The sequence below is a fragment of the Somniosus microcephalus genome, chromosome 12 (genome assembly GCF_052327205.1).
Source record: "Somniosus microcephalus isolate GS21.2 chromosome 12, FLI_Smic_1.0, whole genome shotgun sequence".
Classification (NCBI taxonomy): domain Eukaryota; kingdom Metazoa; phylum Chordata; class Chondrichthyes; order Squaliformes; family Somniosidae; genus Somniosus; species Somniosus microcephalus.
In genome coordinates, this window is record NC_140998.1 from 19,284,451 (window position 1) to 19,304,211 (window position 19,761).

Below are 19,761 nucleotides of genomic sequence, written 5' to 3' on the forward strand. Positions count from 1 at the left end.
ATATCTGAACATGTCTGAGGAGCAGTGTGTTCGGAGGCTGCGATTCAGAAGGGCGGTGGTCACTGAGATCTGCCACCTGCTTCGCGGAGATCTGCAGCCACAGCTGAGGAGCAGGACGTCTCTGTCGGTGGCAGTGAAGGTGACGGTGGCTCTCAACTTCTATGCCACCGGCTCCTTCCAATCCACTACTGGGAACATTTCCAACATCTCCCAGTTTGCGGTACATTGCTGCATCCGCCAGGTGACCAATGCCCTTTTCAGAAGGAGACGTCAGTTCATCTCCTTCCCCATGACCGTTGACAAGCAGCAACAGCGTGCAATGGGCTTTGCAGCATTAGCGGGCTTCCCCATGGTGCAGGGCGCCATTGACTGCACGCATGTGGCTTTGCGGGCACCTCTAGAGAATGCCGAGGATTACCGCAACCGGAAGGGCTACCATTCGCTCAACGTGCAGTTGGTGTGTGGCCACAGGCAGCTCATCCTAGCTGTCAATGCCCGCTTTCCAGGCAGCAGCCACGATGCCTTCATCCTGCGCCAGGCTTCTGTGGCAGACATGTTCGAGGCCCAGCCTCACCCACGAGGATGGCTTCTCGGGGACAAAGGCTATCCTTTGTGCACCTGGCTGATGACCCCGCTCTGTGCGCCCAGCACCCCTGCTGAAGAGGGATACAATGACAGCCATCAAGCAACCAGGAACATCACTGAGCAAACAATCGGCGTGCTGAAGCAACGGTTCCACTGTCTGGATCGTTCCGGGGGAGCCCTACAGTACTCGCCTGAGCGAGTCTCCCATTTCGTTGTCGTGTGCTGCATGCTGCACAACCTGGCTATCCGCAGGACTCAGCCACTGCCAGCAGACATTGGAGGACCACCAGAGGAGGAGGAGGAGGAGGAGGAGGAGGACCAGCACAGGAGGGAGGCAGAAAGTGCAAGGGCCGCCCGTCGGCGTCTTATTGCAAGTCGGTTCTAGGCCCCCTCTCAGGGAATGGCTTGTGCCAATGGCAGAAGATGAATGTAGCCGCTCCACAAGCCCTCAGCCGAGCAGGGCGACCAGGACTTCCAAAAGAAAGCATGGACAGTGCGATTTAAGAAATTTTTTTACTATGATACCTCTGTGCCCTTCCCACATGACAAACTAATGGAGAGAAACCCCCCCCAAAAACACACATACACCAGTCTCGGCCTTTACAAGTAAAACAAATATACCAGTCTCGGCCTTTAAATATGAAACAAATACACCAGTCTCGGCCTTTAAATATGAAACAAATACACCAGTCTCGGCCTTTAAATATGAAACAAATACACCAGTCTCGGCCTTTAAATATGAAACAAATACACCAGTCTCGGCCTTTAAATATGAAACAAATACACCAGTCTCGGCTTTTATAAGTAAAACAAAACATTTGGCCACACCTTCTACTTTTTCCCCTGCGAGGGTGATCCGTCTCGCTTCTGTGACTGGCCCCTACCCGCCCTGCTGCTCCTCCTCAATGGGACCCCAGTGGCTGCAGCAAGGCTGGGGGAAGGCTGCTGAGGGTCAGATGGTGAGACGGCAGATGCCCTTGGGGGTCGGCCTGGACCAGCTCTGGGCCTGGAGGGGCCGGCTGCTGACTGCTCCAACTCTGCTTGGGCGGCAGCAGTCTGTCCAACAGCTGGTGGCAGCTGCAATGGAGGAGTGACAGTGTTGGCTGCAGGAATGCTGCCAACCTGACAGATCACAGGCACTCCCTGGTCGGCTGAGACATTGGCACGCGCACGGGCCAGCACTGCAGCATGCGTAGCAATCTGCTGAGGCACAGACTGCTGGGCTGCTGCGGCACAGCGAGTGCCCCGGCGATGCCTGGCCGATCCAGCGAGTGTGGCAGCAGTTAGTGCCTGTGTGGCCCTGGTCTGTGTCTGCATGACAGCAGCCAGTGAATGCCCGGCACGACTGAGCACTTGGCTAGAAGCCGCCTGTGAAGCAGCGAAGTCCTGCTGACTCCTAGCCTGTGCTGCCATGATGTCCTGCAGACTCCTGGCCTGTGCTGCACTGAATTGTTGCTGACTCCTGGCCTGTGCTGCACTGAATTGTTGCAGACTCCTGGCCTGTGCTGCCCCGAATTCCTGCACACTCCTTGCCAGTGACTCTATGGAGTCAGGCATCCTTGCCACTGCAGCCATGAGCTCAGTGTGCCTGTGCTCAGCCTGGGCGCCCATTTCCGCTAGGAGCCGCACCTACTCTGCGCTCACCGTAGCAGGACTGGAGGCCGCACTCACCCTCCGGGGAGAAGGCCGCCGAGCTTCCCCACCCCTCCCACGTTGCTGCAGCCCGCTGGTCCCCGGAGCTTCACTATCCTCCGACCCTTCCCCCCTGCTCCCCTCCAGGGAAGACGTGTCACCATCATGGCCATGGGCTGCCTCGGCTGAGGGTGTCCCTGATGGGCTGGCTTCCTCTTCCTCCTCCTCTATGTCTGACTCGGACACAGTGCCAGCTTGAGGGGCCGCCTCCTCACCTGGCGAGTCACCATCTGAAAGCAGGGAGGCACAAGAGTTGCTTTAGAGTGAGGACAGGGCGGCAGCGAGGGAGGCATGAGTGCTGCTGTGCACTGCATTGGTTCGATAGTGGCAAAGGATGCTGGCGTGAGGCGCAAGTGGAAAGGGAGAGGTCAAAAAGGTGATGACCTTACCATTGGTGCCCAGAACAGGGTCAGCATCTCCAGTGGTGACGGGGCCACTCAGCCGGCCTGCCATGATCCGCTCCACTCGCTGCTCGAGGTCGCTCAGCTGTTTCAGGTCAGGACGGCCTCCCCCGGTCTGTCGCTGCTGTCTTCTGTTATGCGCCAGCTTGGCCTGCAAGAGAAAGGACCGCCTCTAAGTACAGTGTCAAGCCCTGATCTTGCCCGCACTGCCTCCCATGTTCGATTAGCCCTGACAGTGTCAAGCCCTGATCTTGCCCGCACTGCCTCCCATGGTCGAATAGCCCTGACAGTGTCTAAAGTCCTGATTGCGCAAGTGCTTTTCATGCCAGTCCCATAGCTGCTGGATGAGGGCTGGCCATTAGGGCTTTCAGACCTGTTTGGCCATAAAGTGAGGTGCACATGCAGGGATGAGGAGGATACTGGAAAGGGTACTCACCCTGACAATCCGAGTGAGGTCGTTGAATTTTTTCCGGCACTGGGTTGGTGTCCTGCCAACCACGCTGTTGGACGTGACCCTGTTTGCCACATCCCTCCATGCTTTCCGATATTCGGCGGGCTGCGGCCTCCTGCCACCCTCAGGGAAGAGGATATGGCGCCTGCGGTCCACTGCGCCAACCAGCAGCCTCAGGTCACCCTCGCCCAAGCGCTGCGCTCTCTCCCTGGCCTTCTCCATTCTCCTGGGCGTGGAGCTGTTCCAGAAGCAGTGTTCAGGCCTTGCCTTAGGGCTGCTGTGTGCAGGGCGTGGCAGCCAAGCAATTCCACCCTTCCCCTTTAAGTGCTGACCGGCGCCTGACTGTCTGGCCTCAATGAGCAACTCGCCGCACCTGCGCTGCGCCCGCCTTCGGTGTTTGCACCCCGGATCGCCGGCTTAGCGCCTAATGATAGTCGTGCATCGCCTGCTTTAGCGCAGCAGCAACCTCTTGGGGCGATGCAACTGAATATCGGCGAAGGTGGCGCTAAGTTGCGCCGGGCGCAAAAGTTAGCGAACGCCATGCTGTAGCGCCCCAAACGTGGCTGTACTGAATTTCTAGGCCTGAGTATTTCCAGCATTTTCTGTTTTCATTTTAGATTTTCAGCATCCGCAGTTTTTTTGCTTTTAAATCTGTGTCCACTGGCTACTGACCCTCCTGCCCGCGGAAACAGTTTCTCCCTATATCAAAACCCTTCATAATTTTGAACATCTCTATTAGACCTCCCCTTAACCTCTGCTCCAAGGAGAACAATCCCAGCCTCTCTAAATCTCTCCCCATAAGTGATGTCTCTCATTCTGGTAAATCTTCTCCGCACACGTTCCGAGGCTTGAGCATTTCGGAGGGCTTTGGGGGCCATGCCAGATTTGTATTTGAAGCTTTTGGTCACCTTTTTTGTTAGTTTTCTTGGCGAATATGGAGAGTAGCAAGCAGTGGAAGGCCGGCATGCACTCAGGCTACAGGACGATGTAGACGGGTTGGTCAGATGGGCAGAACAGTGGCAAATGGAATTTAACTCTGAAAAGTGTGAGGTGATGCATTTTGGGAGGACTAACAAGGCAAGGGAATACACAATGAATGGTAGGACCCTAGGAAGGACAGAGGATCAGAGGGACCTTGGTGTGCATGCACATAGATCCCTGAAGGCAGCAGGACAGGTAGATAAGGTGGTTTAAAAAAACATATGGGATACTTGCCTTCATTAGCCGAGGCATAGAATATAAGAGCAGGGAGGTTATGATGGAGCTGTACAAAACGCTAGTTAGGCCACAGCTGGAATACTGTGTGCAGTTCTGGTCGCCACACTATAGGAAGGATGTGATTGCATTGGAGAGGGTGCAGAGGAGATTCACCAGAATGTTACCTGGGCTGGAGCGCTTCAGCTATGAAGAGAGACTGGACAGGCTGGGGTTGTTTTCCTTAGAGCAGAGAAGGCTGAGGAGGGACCTGATTGAGGTGTACAAAATTATGAGGGGCATAGATAGGGTAGATAGAAAGGAACTTTTCCCCTTAGTAGAGGGGTCAATAACCAGGGGACATAGTTTCAAGGTAAGGGGCAGGAGGTTTAGAGGGGATTTGAGGAAAAACTTTTTCACCCAGAGGGTGGTTGGAATCTGGAACTCACTGCCTGAAAGGGTGGTAGAGGCAGGAACCCTCACAACATTCAAGAAGCATTTAGATGAGCACTTGAAACGCCATAGCATACAAGGCTACGGACCAAGTGCTGGAAAATGGGATTAGAATAGATAGGGCTTGATGGACGGTGCAGACATGATGGGCCGAAGGGCCTCTTTCTGTGCTGTATAACTCTATGGGGGAAAAATTCAGTTGGTAGCGCCACCCGTTAGCGCCTTAAGAGGGTGCTAAGTGGGGCGCAAAGCAACTAGCGCTTGGGCACGGCGATATCTGCGCCTCTCGTGAAATTGACCGGACATTTTGCGGCAGCGCTAAACAATACTGCCACGATCTCCTGCGCCGGCAGATCGTGATGTCAGTCGAGTGCGCAACGCCCTGGACCGGAAATTGAGTGGCGCCCCCTGCCTTACCGCCTGCCAACGACAGGTTGAGGGGAGCGTTATGCTGTCAGAAAGGGACTGGGGGAGCGCTATTTAAAGGCGACCACTTCCTGCCTTTTTTTGTCGGTGACATTTTTGCACCACCCATTCTGAGAGAGAAAGAGAGGGAGAGGCTTCTGGAGAGATTCAACGCTGTGTGAAGGAGTTTTGGGTACTGAGCAGCACTTTGCAGGTTGGTTTTGATTTGCCCTTCCTTGTATCGATTTAGAAGAGACTGTGGGGGCTGCACTCTGAGCTCTTTCCCTGGTTCTCTCCATTATTCTTTCCAGCAGATTTGATGTACAGGTCTCTCCTGGCCAAGATTCAGGCCGAGATTCAAGGCTGCAATCAGCAGGATGTGGATGCAGAGCAAGATGAACCCTCCCCTTTAAGATAAAAACAGAAAATGCAGGAGAAACTCAGCAGGTCAAGCAGCATCTGTGAAGAGAGAAACAGATTTAACGTTTCAGGTCGATGACCATTCGTCAGAACTCCCCTTTAAGAACTGAATGGTGCCAGTGTGTGTGTTACATTGCTGACTGAAATCACATGAGCTTCGCCAGCGCTCTGAGGTAGCGCCTCGCTCCTCAGCCTTAGCGCCTTAAGAGAGTTGTGTAGCGCCTGATTTAGCGCTCCAATCACCTCCAGGGGCGATAAAAGCCAAGTTTGCTGTCGGAGGCGATAATTAGCGCCAGGCGCTAAACTTTGCGCACCGCCAATAATAGCGCCCCAAACGGGGCGATACTGAATTTCTCCCCCTATGACTCTAAGACTCTATGCAGTGGAACCGACAAGCACTGCTGGGGTGGGGGAGAGGAGAAACATATATAAATGAAACATAACCACTACGGAATCTCCAAAGGATGGAGCAAAGCTCCTTAGTAGGAGTTTAGTTCTATTCCACACCCTTCTTCATTTAGCCTGGAAGACTAGCATGTATAACAGCATAGATGCATTTAAGGGGAAGTTAGACAAGAACATGAGGGTGAAAGGAATGCTGAAATAACAACAGAAAATACTGGGAACACTCAGCAGGTCAGGCAGCATCCGTGGAGAGAGAAACAGAGTTAACGTTTCAGGTTGGTGACCCTTCGTCAGAACAGAAGGATATGCTGTTAGGGTTAGATGAAGTGGAGTGGAAGGAGGCTGGTGAGGTGCATAAACGCCGGCATAGACCAGTTGGGCCGAGTGGGCTGTTTCTTTGCTTCACAGCAGTGTTTCTAAAACGGGGGTCCGTGGACCCCTTGGGGCTCCGTAGACTTTCCAGGGGGTCCGCGATCGGAGGTAATTTCAAGCCTGCCCCTCTTTATAAAATGGACACTGATTCAGTTCTTGCGAATTATTCTCAACGGCTGGGCCTGCCTCCTCACAGAGACCCACAGCTCTCACTCACTTTGCAACGAGTGCTTCCCGTCAGTCGGGCCGATTGCTCTCCCTGGCTCCGCAACCCTGCGTGGGCATCCTCCCGACACGTGATCAGAGCGCCTACGGGGCCCTTAAACAAGTACCTGAACGTGTTCACGCAAAACACGTACAATCCCACGGCGCAGCTGTTACAGAACATGCCAGTGGGACAGTGTGGCGCTGAGTCGTGCTTCCAGCAGCATCCCAGCAGGTACACGGGTGCTCGTGCCCTCACTCACCTTGGCCAGCCTGCTGACGGCTTTAAAAATTGCCCAGCACTAAGTGGCTAATAGTGGCCATGGAGGGATTTGAAAATAAGGATGTGAGAATTTTGAAATCGAGGCGTTGCTTAACCGGAAGCCAATGTAGGTCAGAGAACACAGGGGTGACGGGTGAACGGGACTTGATGTGAGTTAGGACACAGGCAGCCGAGTTTTGGATCACCTCAAGTTTACGTAGGGTAAAGGTTGTTCCATAGGGTTCCAGGTTGTTACATAGAATCTGCAGAGTTAAAAAGACTTGCATTTATTTATATAGCTCCTTTCACGACCACCAGACGTCCCAAAGCGCTTTACAGCCAATGAAGTACTTTTTTTTAAAGTGTAGTCACCGTTGTAATGTAGGAAACGCGGCAGCCAATTGGCACACAGCAAGTTCCCACAAACAGCAATGTGGTAATGACCAGATCATTTTTTTTTTGGTGATGTTGATTGAGGGATAAATATTGGCCAGGACACCGGGGAGAACTCCCCTGCTATAATAACAACAGAAAATGCTGGAAAAACTCAGCAGGCCAGGCAACATCCGTGGAGAGAAATTAGAGTCGACGTTTCGGGTCGAAACCCTTTTTCAAAACTGGAAAGGAAATGAAATAGATCGAAAGGAGGGCTGGGGAGGGAACAAAAGAAGTGAAGAGACATTAAGAGGTATTCAAAACGAGACGAGATGGTAATAGGACTAGTGGAGACAAAAGACGGCTCAGATTAGGTGTGAAATAGACTGGCAGAATGAGAGACAGCTGCCATGTGAAAAAAAAGAGGAAAAGGCGGGGGGGAGGGAAAACCCAAAACAAAGGGGTGGGGGAAAAAAATATATAAGTAAATATGTAATAGGGGCCGAGGTTATGATCTGAAATTGTTGAACTCGATATTGAGTCCGGAAGGCTGTAAAGTGCCTAATCGGAAGATGAGGTGCTGTTCCTCGAGTTTACGTTGAGCTTCCGTGGAACAATGCAAGAGGCCAAGGACGGTGAGGTCCGAGTGGGAATGGAGCGGTGAATTAAAATGACAGGCGACCGGAAGCTCGGGGTCACCCTTACGGACTGAATAGAGGTGTTCCGCAAAGCGGTCACCCAATCTGCGTTTGGTCTCCCCAATGTAGAGGAGACCGCATCGTGAGCAGCAAATACAGTATACTAGATTGCAAGAAGTACAAGTAAATCGTTGTTTCACCTGGAAGGGGTGCTTGGGGCCCCGGACAGTGGGAAGGGGGCAGGTATAGGGGCAGGTGTTACATCTCCTCCGCTTGCATGGGAAGGTGCCAGGCGAAGGGGAAGGGGTGCTGGGGGTGATAGAGGAGTGGACTAGGGTGTCTCGGAGGGAGTGGTCCCTACGGAATGCTGAAAGGGGAGGGGAGGGGAAGATGCGTTTGGTGGTGGGATCACTTTGGAGGTAGCGGAAATGGCGGAGGATAATCCGTTGAATGTGGAGGCTGGTGGGGTGAAAGGTGAGGACAAGGGGAACCCTATCGTGGTTCCGGGAGGGAGGGGCAGGGGTGAGGGCAGAAGTGCAGAACACCCCCGCTCTTCTTCGAAATAGATCTTTTACGTCCACCTGAGAGGGCAGACGGGGCCTCGGTTTAACGCCTCATCTGAAAGACGGCACCTCCGACGGTGCAACACTCCCTCAGCACTGCACTGGGAGTGTCAGCCTAGATTTTGTGCTCTGGAGTGGAACATGAACCCACAACCTTCTGACTCAGAGGCGAGAGTGCTACCCGCTGAGCCACGGCTGGCACTTGCAGAGTTACACAGACGTTGCATAGAGTCCAGAGCAGTGGTTCTCAAACATTTTTTTTGGTTGAAGGACCCCTTTTCAAATAGATTAGTAATCACAGACCTTCTGCCTCTCTCCTCCTTTAAGAGGCTCCTTAAAACCTACCTCTGTGACCAAGCTTTTGGTCACCTGCCCTAATTTCGGTGTCAAATTATTATTTTTTCTTTTAATACTCCTGTGATGCGCTGTGGGATGTTTTACCACATTAAAGGCGCTATATTTAAAAATTCTCATCCGTATCCACTTGGCGAGTTCGGCCAACTCAAACCTGCCAATAAGATTTTGTGTGTGTGTGTGTGTGTTAGTGTGTTAGAGAGTGTGGTTGTTTTAATTTTTTTTATATATACCCTCCGAAATAAAAGAGACTTTAAGATGGGAACCATTTTTTTTTTTAAAAAGCAAATGGTTGTTACAATAGCAAAATACTGCGGATGCTGGAAATCTGAAATAACAACAAAATGCTGGAAACACTCAGCAGGTCAGGCAGCATCGAGGAGAGAGAAACAGAGTTAACGTTTCAGGTCGAGGACCCTTTGTCAGAACTGGAAAAGGTTAGAGAAGAGAGATATTTAAGCAAGTGCAGGGGCAGGGGCAGGGAGGAGGGGAGGAAAGAACAAAAGGGAGGGACTTTGATAGGCTGGAAAGAAAGACTTGCATTTATATAGCGCCTTTCACGACCACTGCGCTTTACAGCCAATGAAGTACTTTTGAAGTGTAGTCACTGTTGTAATGTGGGAAATGCGGCAGACAATTTGCGCAGAGCAAGCTCCCACAGACAGCAATGTGAAAATGACCAGATAATCTGTTTTTGTTATGTTGGTTGAGGGAGAAATATTGGCCAGGACACCGGGGCTAACGCCCCTGCTCTTCTTCGAAATAGTGCCAGGGGATCTTTTACGTCCACCTGAGAGAGCGACAGGGGCCTTGGTTTTAAAGTCTCATCTGAAAGTCGGCACCTCCGACAGCACGGCGTTACCTCAGCACTGCACTGGGGGGTCAGCCTAGCTTTATGTGCTCAAGTCATCTTGGAGTGGGACTATGAACCCACAACCTTCATGACTCCAGGGGCGAGTGTGCTACCAACTGAGACACAGTGCAGGAGAGATTGACTGACAAAAGGGATTATGGTGCAGGCAAAATGGTTGTTGTTGTTCATAGAGTGGTAGAAATTCAGCCCATCTTGTCCGTGCCGGCCGACAAAGAGCTATCCAGCTTAATCCCACTTTCCAGCACTTGGTCCGTAGCATTGTAGGTTACGGCACTTCAAGTGCATATCCAAGTACTTTTTAAATGTGATGAGGGTCTCTGTCTCTACCACCCTTTCAGGCAGTGAGTTCCAGACCCCCACCACCCTTTGGGTGAAAAAATTTCTCCTCAACTCCCCTCTAAACCTTCCATCAATTACTTTAAATCTATGCCGCCTGGTTATTGGCCCTTCTAAGGAAAATAAGTCCTTCCTAGTCACTCTATCTAGGTTCCTCATAATTTTATACACCTCAATTAGATCTCCCCTCAGCCTCCTCTGTTCCAAAGAAAACAACCCCAGCCTATCCAATCTTTCCTCATAGCTAAAATTCCCCAGCCCAGGCAACATCTTCGTAAATCTGAAATAACAACAGACAACGCTGGAAAAACTCAGCAGGCCAGGCAACATCCGTGGAGAGAGAAACAGAGTTAACGTTTCAGGTCTGGGACCCTTCGTCAGAACTGAGAAAAAAAGCAGGAAATGAAACAGATTACATCCTCGTAAATCTCCTCTGCACCCCCTCTAGTGCAATCACACCCTTCCTGTAATGTGGTGACCAAAACTGCACGCAGTATTCTAGCTGCGGCCTAACTAGTGTTTTATACAGTTCGAGCATAACCTCCCTGCTCTTATATTCTATGCCTCAGCTAATAAAGGCAAGTATCCCATGTGCCTTCTTAACCACCCTATGACTCGCCTCTGAGTGCAGTGCTGAGGGAGTGCTGCACTGTCGGAAGTGTCGTCTTTCGGATGAGACGTTAAACTGAGGCCCCGTCTACTCTCTCAAGTGGACGTAAAAGATCCCATGGCGCTACTTCGAAGAAGAGCAGGGGAGTTATCTCCAGTGTCCTGGCCAGTATTTATCCCTCAATCAACATAACAAAAAAACAGATTATCTGGTCATTATCACATTGCTGTTTGTGGGAGCTTGCTGTGCGCAAATTAGCTGCCACGTTTCCCACATTACAACAGTGACTACACTCCAAAGGTACTTCATTGGCTGTAAAGCGCTTTGAGACGTCCAGTGGTCATGAAAGGCGCTATATAAATTCAAGTCTTTCTTTTCTTTCTTTATCTATCTGTCATGCTACCTTCAGGGATCTGAGGACATGCACTCCAAGGCCCCTCTGATCCTCTGCACTTCTCAGTGCCCAACCAGTTACAAGAAGGACGTAAGAAATAGGAGCAGGAGTAGGCCATTCGGCCCCTTGAGCCTGCTCCGCCGTTCAATGAGATCGTGGCTGATCTGATCTTTTCCTCAACTCCACTTTCCTCATAACCCTTGACTCCCTTGTTAGTCATGGAGAGTCATAATGGCACAGAAGGAGGCCATCCAGCTCTCTGTAGAGCAATCCAGTCAGTCCCATTCCCTCCGCCGGCGTTCTATTCCCGTAGCCCTGCAAGTTTATTTCCCTCAACATTACAACAGTGACTACACTCCAACTAGTACTTCATTGGCTGTAAAGCGCTTTGAGAGGTGCAGTGGTCGTGAAAGGCGCTATAGAAATGCAAGTCTTTCTTTCTTCAAGTGCCTATCCAGCCTCCCATTGGAAAACATTGAGTGCCTCCACTTCCTGTATTCCCTCGCCTTGTCAGCCCAACCCCAATGCACTTCAGTCCCACGCTCCTGATCTTTGGTCACCCGCTGCGGAGGGGAGCGGGCAGGTCGGGGAACCTCCTCGTGGGAATGCTCCTGGGCCTGGCCAAAGTGGCCATCAACTGGTCCAGGCAGCGGGCGGTCGAGGGGGTCGTTCGGCCTGACCGCCTGCCTCTCTTCCGCCGGCACGCTCGAGGCCTTCCGCGACCAGTGGGCACCGCAGGGACTGGGAGCGCACCCCCTTCACCGCGGAAACCAAATTTTAATTTAATTTGTTAAAGTTTCATTTGATGTATTTTAGTTTAAGTTAGTTTTTTTTTGTTGTTTCTTGATTGCGCCAAAAAGAGCAGCCCAGCCCCCAAATGCATTTACCTCGCACTTCTCCAGATTGAATTCCAAGGCAAAACAAAATGGTGGATGTGGTGGTGGTGGAAAACTACAACTCCCAGCTGCCTTTGCGGGGTGAGTGAGCGGGGAAAACACCCGGATGTCTCTTTCCTCCAGGAGAGGGAAGGAAAGCGGTTCAGTCAGCCCACTCTCGCGAGAGTTGCCTCAGTCAGTCTGTCGGTGGGGGGGAGGGAAGCGCTGACGCAGCGCCTCATTTGCCGGACCCTCCCTATAGCGGCAATTGAAGCTCCATTCGGCAGTATATAAGCGCTCGCTGGAAGAGGACGGACGGCTTTCCCAAGCCCGCTCCACGCAACCCCGGGAGAGAGAGAAAAAAAAAACAACCCCCTCCCTCAAACAACCCGCATTTTAATTTTGTTTTTATTTTTTAAAAAAATATATAATTTTTTTTAAACCCCCCCTCCCCAATCCCCTTCCCTCTCCTTTTACCTGGAGACATTTCATTTAAAAAATCTCATCCGTATCCACATGGCGAGTTCGGCCAACTCAAACCCGGTGGTAAGATGTTTTTTTGTGTGTTGGAGCGAGTGTGGTTGTTTTTTAAATATATATCCTCCGAAATAAAAGCGACTTTAAGATGGAAACCATTTTATATATGTACATTAAAAAAAAGCAAATGGTTTATTTTATTTTTTGTTTCCACTTCCCCATCTCCTCAAGCAGAAAACGACGATTTAAAAAGTCGTTTATTTCCAGTTCAGTTTTCCCCCTCACCCCGAAAAAAAATTCTTCAGCTGACTGAAATTATATTCCCCCCCCTCTCTTCCTCCTCAAGCAATTTAACTGCAGCAAGTAACACAACAACAACAGAAAATGTGGCTGGAATAAACTGCAGAGTATTTTTTGTGTGTTTGTGTGTGTGGAGCTGTGGCTGGAGTTGTACTTCATGGCAGAAAAGGAGGGGAAAAGAGAAATAATTTCCCATGTCTGTCTCTGGCTCTCCATTTTTTTCTGGAGGGAAAATATATTGAACTTCTGCTGCTTTCTAAAGTGGCTGGGAGAAGAAAAGGGGGAGGAAAAAAACCTCACTCCATTGCTGTCTTTAAAAAAAAAAAAAATAATAATAATAAAGTGAGCACATTTATTAAGATGTTTGATTTGAAGATCCTAAGGCGATTTAAGCAACAAGCTTTATGTCCATGAGGTGATTTAAGCAAAATTAAGTTGGAGATGTTTCAATAAGTTCATGAATTTACATCAAGCATATGATTTAAATTTTTTTTAAATGGTCTAAGTTCGTGAGGGTGATTTAGCAATTAAAAAAAAACATAGAATATTTTGGGAGATTCTTGGAGGGAATCAAGTTTGACGCCAAGAAAAACCCTTTTAAGATTTTGTGTGTGTGAAGAGTTCGGCATGTTCCAAACCACCGTAAACTCTCAGATTTCTAGTTCTTGTGGTGGTTTAATTATTAAAAAAAAAAAATCCTGTTTTGAAGATATAATCCCAACTAAAAGTGGAATTAAAAACCCCAAAACACTAACACACACATTCCCTACCCCCACTAGAGCACACGGGGCGAGAGAAGGCGATGGAGGCTTTAGGACGGTGAACCATTTTGTTTTTTTTACCTTGTCTTTTTTTTCTGGCCCGCCTGACTGAGCGGGAGAAGGAGGCGGGGGTAACATTTCTCTTCTACCCATAAAAGTCGGACTTTTTTTTATTGTGGTTTTCCCCCCTCCATATATTTCCTAGCCTGCCCTTGTGTGTCTCTGGCTCTCTGTTTGCTATGTGGTTTGAGAGAGAGCGAGAGAGATTAGGGTCCTCTCTTCCCTTTCCCCGGCTCTGCCTGCCGCTCTCCAGCCGGCCGCCTCTATTATAATCTCGGCCGGCCCGGCGGGGATGTGCCTGCCAGCCCTACGTCACGGGGGAGAGAGAGAGAGGGGAGGCTCCCCTTCCCTAATATAAGCCGGGAAGGGAAGCTCGACAGCAACAAAGTCATGCCCTCGAAGGCCCCAGGGGAACCAGCTAGCCCGCTTCCTTCTAACTTGTTGGGCCCACGTCTCCTCCCGCCTTTGCCCCCTTGTATTTTTATTTGATGCGGATCTTTTTTTCTTTTGGCCTTCCAGACAAACATTTCCTCTCCACCCACCCCCTTTATTCGGAGCTGTGTACTGCCGCAGGGTTGGCTACACTCTAGTGTTCAGTGTGTGAAAATACACTTTAAAAAAAGCTGCAAACAACCACCCCCCTTCCCGAGTAGTCTTTATGTTCTGTAAATCAACCAAAACACATTTAAACCGAGTTTATTTTTTGTTTTTAATTCCATTGGAATATTGGTGATTGCTTCAATAATTCAATCCTTGTACAATGTACGGTCCTTTTCGCTAATAAAGTAGATAATTATTTGAAGGGGGGGCGATTTGCAGGGCTGTTGGTGGGGGAAAAGGGCAGGAGAGTGTGACTAAATGGATAGCTTTTTCACGATGGCCCGAATGGCCGCCTCTTGTGCTGTATGATTTACAAGCTACGCAGTTCCACTGTTAGTGATTATCTAGAGCTCCCTCTTGCTGGTGAGAATCAGTAGCTTGTTACGCAAATGTTTCTGTGTAACGTTGTGAAAAATAGTTGTCGCATGTGTTGTGTCGTTTTCATTAACACCTCTCCAGCTGGTTATTGATGTCATTTGGGCCCAATGGTTAAACTTTTATTGTCACTTGCTCATATTTTGAAACATCCATCTTTATGCTGCTTTAAATTCTTGGTGTTTTGGGGGGGGAAAAACTTGTTTGTCATTAAAACAGAAAATTCTGAAAAAGCTCACCAGATCAGGCAGCATTTGTACAGAAAGGAATAAGTTAATGTTCCAGTTATAGCCCTTTGTCAGAACTGGAAGAAACAGGAACAGAAGTAGGCCGTTCAGCCCCTTGGCCTGTTCCGCCATTTAATTAGATCATGTTGCTGTGTACTTCATCTGCCTTTGCTCCATATCCTTTGATACCCTTACCTAACAAAAATCTATCGATCTCAGTCTTGGGAAAATTTAAATTGATCCAACATTCACAGCCTCTTGGGGAGAGAGCTCCAGATGTCCACTTCTGATGAAGGGTCATCAACCTGAAACGTTAACTCTGTTTCTCTCTCCACAGATGTTGCCTGACCTGCTGAGTATTTCCAGCATTTTCTGTTTTTATTTCAGATTTCCAGCATCTGCAGTATTTTGCTTCTGTATCCAGATTTCCACTACCGTTTGTGTGGAAAAAGTGCTTCCTGATTTCACTACTGAATGGCCTAGCTTGTCCTCATAATTTAACCTGTTAAGCCCCGGTGAGCTAGTGAATCTGCATTCTGCCCCTTCCAAAGCAGATTCATACTTCCTGAGGTTCGGGCCCCAAAACTGAGCGCAGTACTCCAGATGGTATCTGACGAAAGCTCTCTACAACTGAAGCATCACTCCTCACTATTCACAATCTATATCCATTATTTGGATGAGGGGACCAAATGTAATATCTCCAAGTTTGCTGATGATACAAAACTGGGTGGGAATGTAAGTTGTAAAGAGGATGTAAAGAGGCTTCAAAGGGATATAGACAGGCTAAGTGAGTGGGCAATAACATGGCAAATGGAATATAACGTGGAGAAATGTGAAGTTATCCACTTTGGTAGGAAAAATAGAAAAGCAGAGCATTTTTTAAATGGTGAGAGATTGGTAAATGTTGGTGTTAAAGAGGGACTTGGGTGTCCTTGTACATGAATCACTGAAAGTTAACATGCAGGTACGGCAAGCAGTTAGGAAAGCAAATGGTATGTTGGCCTTCGTAGCGAGAGGGTTTGAGTACAGGAACAAGGATGTCTTGCTGCAGTTGTACAGGGCCTTGGTGAGACCACATCTTGAGTATTGTGTGCAGTTTTGGTCGCCTTATCTGAGGAAGGATGTTCTTGTTATGGAGGGAGTGCAGCAAAGATTCACCAGGCTGATACCTGGGATGGCAGGAATAACATATGAGGAGAGATTGGGTCGATAGGGCTTGTACTCGCCAGAGTTTAGAAGAATGAGAGGGGATCTCATCGAAACTTATAAAATTCTGACAGGACTAGACAGACTAGATGCAGGAAGGATGTTCCCGATGGTCGGGGAGTCCAGAACCAGGGGTCACAGTCTAAGGATAAGGGGTAAGCAATTTAGGACAGAGATGAGGAGGAATTTCTTCACCCAGAGAGTGGTGAACTTGTGGAATTCTCTACCACAGAAGGCAGTAGAGGCCAATTCATTAAATATATTCAAGAAGGAGTGGGATATATTTCTTAAGGCTAAAGGGATATGGGGAGAAGGCAGGGACCGGGTACTGAATTTGGATGATCAGCCATGATCTCATTGAATGGCGGAGTGGGCATGAGGGGCCGAATGGCCTACTCCTGCTCCTATCTTCTATGTTTCTATGTTTTGAATTCCAATCCCTGTGAGAAAATGGCCAACATTTCATTCGTCTCTTTGATGACTTTTTGCACCAGCTTTGTGATTTGTCTACATGGACACCTAAATCCCTTTTGCTCCTCCACAGCTCCTAGTCTCTCGCCATTAACAACATATTCTGATTTGTCTTTCTCGTATCCAAAGTGGATGAAATTGCACTTCCCCACATTGAACTCCATCTACCATAGTTTTGCCCGCTCACTTAGCCTGCCTATGTGCCCTTGTAACTTCCTGCTCCCATCTACACAACTTGATGTGCCTCCTAACTAAATATTACCTGCAAACTTGGATATAGAACTCTACATTCCTTCAGCCAAGACGTACACGGTGAAAAGCGGAGATCCTGGGGAACATCACTTGTCACATCCCGCCAATCAGAATGAATCCTTTATTCCAACTATCTATCTCCGACCTCCTAACCAATTTCCAACCCATTTCAGAAGGCTATTTCTAATTCCATGTGCTGTCCTTTTTGCGATTACTCTCTTGTGTGGAACGTTATGAAATGTCCTGCGCTCGTCTGCCAAAATTGCTCACTATTCCAGAATCATTCTGGAATGCAAAGATAAACCCCGGCTTCTGTTCTCCACTGCTAACCGTCTTCTTAAACCCCTCTCCCGTGTCTCTGCCACCCTCACCTCCGACAGCAAGTATGAGCAGTTCATGGACTTTTTGTCTCCAACACTGAGACCATCCGTTCAGCTGCCTCTGCTACGTCCCTTCCTTCCCCATGCCCAGCGGGCCAAACTTCCTCCAAGGTCCCCCCCCTGCCCTAGCCCTGAACTCACATCTTTCTCCAGTTTCTCTCCGCTCTCCCCTCATGACCTCTCTGCGCTCACTTTGTCCATGAGACCCACTCCCTGATCCTTCGACCCTATTCCCACCAAACTGCTGACCACCCAACTTCCTTTTCTGGCTGCCATGTTAGCTGACATTGTTAACGGTTCTCTCTCCTCAGGTACTGTCCCCCTTTCCCTCAAATCTGCCGTCATCAGCCCTCTCAAAAAGCCAACCCTTGACCCCCCCCCGTCCTTGCAAACTACCGCCCCATCTCCAACTTCCCTTTCCTCTCAAGTCCTTGAATGTGTTATCGCCTCCCAAATCTGTGCCCATCTTTCCTGCAACTCCATGTTTGAATCCCTCCCAGCAGGTTTCTGCCCTCGTCACAGTACCGAAACAGCTTTAATCAAAGTCACAAATGACTGACAAAGGTACACTATCCCGCCTCGCCCTTCTTGACTTGTCTGCAGCCTTTGACAAAGTTGACCACTCCATCCATCTCCAACGCCTCTCCACCGTCGTCAAGCTGGGTGGGACTGCACTCGCCTGGTTCCATTCTTCTCTATCTAATCGTAGCCAGAGAACCACCTGCAACAGCTTCTCTTCCCACATCATTGATGTCTGATCTATCCTTGGCCCCCTCCTATTTCTCATCTACATGTTGCCCCTTGGCGACATCATCTGAAAACACAGCGTCAGTTTCCACATGTACGCTGATGACACCCAGCTCTACCTCACTACCACTTCTCTCGACCCTTCCACGGTCTCTAAATTGTCAGAATGCTTGTCTGGCATCCAGTTCTGGATGAGCAGAAATTTTCTCCAGTTACATATTGGGAAGACTGAAGCCATTGTTTTTGGCCACCGCCACAAATTCCGTTCCCTAGCTAGTGACTCCATCCCTCTCCGTAACATCTGTCTGAGGCTGAACCTCACTGTTCGCAACCTTGGTGTCATATTTGACCCTGAACTGAGCTTCCGACCACATGTCCGCAGCATAACAAAGACCACCTATTTCCACCTCCGTAACATCGCCTGTCTCTGCCCTTGCCTCAGCTCCTCTGCTGCTGAAACCCTCATCCATGCCTTTGTTACCTCTAGACTTGACTATCCCAACACACATCTGGCTGGCCTCCCACATTCTACCCTACGTAAACTTTGTGATCCAAAACTCGACTGCCCGTGTCCTAACTCTCACCAAGTCCCATTCACCCATCACTCCTGTGCTCGCTGACCTACATTGGTTCCCAGTTAAGCAACGCCTCAATTTCAAAATTCTCATCCTTGTTTTCAAATCCCTCCATGGCCTCGCCCCCTCCCGATCTCTATAATCTCCTCCAGCCCCATAACCCCCCAGATATCTGTGCTCTAATTCTACCCTCTTGAGCATCCCTGATTATAATCGCTCCACCATTGGCGGCCGTGCCTTCTGTTGCCTGGGCCCTAAGCTCTGGAATTCCCTGCCTAAACCTCTCCGCCTCGCTACCTCTCTTTCCTCCTTTAAGACGCTCCTTAAAACCTACCTCTTTGAACAAGCCCTAATTTCTCCTTATGTGGCTCGGTGTCAAATTTTTTGTCTTATAATATTCCTGTGAAGCACCTTGGGATGTTTTGCTACTTTAAAGGCGCTGTATAAATACAAGTCATGATGTGGAGATGCCGGTGTTGGACTGGGGTGGACAAATGTAAGAAGTCACACAACACCAGGTTATAGTCCAACAGCTTTATTTGAAATCACAAGCTTTCGGAGCGCTGCTCCTTCGTCAGGTGAAGTCCTGACGAAGGAGCAGCGCTCCGAAAGCTTGTGATTTCAAATAAAGCTGTTGGAATATAACCTGGTGTTGTGTGACTTTTTACATATATAAATATAATACAAGTTGTTGTTTGTCTTCAGGAAACCCTTATTGCTAACACCCATAGACACTCCCTTATCTACTTTCTTAGTGACCGCCTGAAAAAATTCAATTAGATTTAGTCAGATACTTTTTGCACATCAAACCAGTCATTTTGAGTCCCCCACTCCGTCCATAGAGAATTACACTCAGTGGGGGGTACAACACAATGAATATGATTCCGCCATGTTCTTTTGCACTGCTTGGGAATACTTGTCAAATGTTTGCAATAAAGAGGATTGTAAGTGCAGTAAATTTTTCACTTTTATGTATTAAACTATTTATTTCTGCATGCTTTTGATTTTGGAGGAAATTGCTGGAGTGGGGTGGGACAAGGCCAAAGCGAGATCTGAATGCTAGTACTGTACAAAGAACTCCAAGTTAATCCGTCTTTTGGATGAGACTTGAAGCCGAGGCTCTTTCTGCCCTCTCAGGTGGGCATAAAAAAATCTCATGGCACTACTCAAAGAAGAGCAGGGAGTTCTCCCGGTGTCCTTGCTAACATTTCTCCGTCAACCAACATCATTAAAACAGATTATTTGATCTTTTATTTAATTGCCGTTTGTCGATCCTTGCTGTGCGCAAAGTGGCTGCCCTGTTTTCCTACATCACAGCAGTGACTGCACTTCGAAAAGTACTTAATTGCCTGTGAAGCACTTTAGGATGTACTGCGGTTGTGAAAGGGGCTATATAAATGCAAGTTCTTTTACTTCTTTCAATTCACTGGGACATGGAGAGCCATGGAAATGATCAAATGCAAGGAC

General features: G+C 49.0%; 1 protein-coding gene across 4 annotated transcripts in view; it reads left to right on the forward strand.

The window, feature by feature from the left end:
* Positions 1-12,115: 12,115 nt before the first annotated feature.
* Positions 12,116-19,761, forward strand: part of gtf2a1 (general transcription factor IIA, 1) — an 82,842-nt gene continuing 75,196 nt past the window's right edge. For 2 of the 4 annotated variants that reach the window (XM_086002647.1, XM_086002650.1), the window contains exon 1: positions 12,119-12,409. In XM_086002647.1, the coding sequence (XP_085858773.1) occupies positions 12,380-12,409 (30 nt within the window). In that variant the 5' untranslated portion in view covers positions 12,119-12,379. Of the gene's footprint in view, positions 12,410-19,761 lie in introns of all 4 variants that reach the window. The other 2 variants (XM_086002649.1, XM_086002648.1) reach the window with 2 other exon arrangements.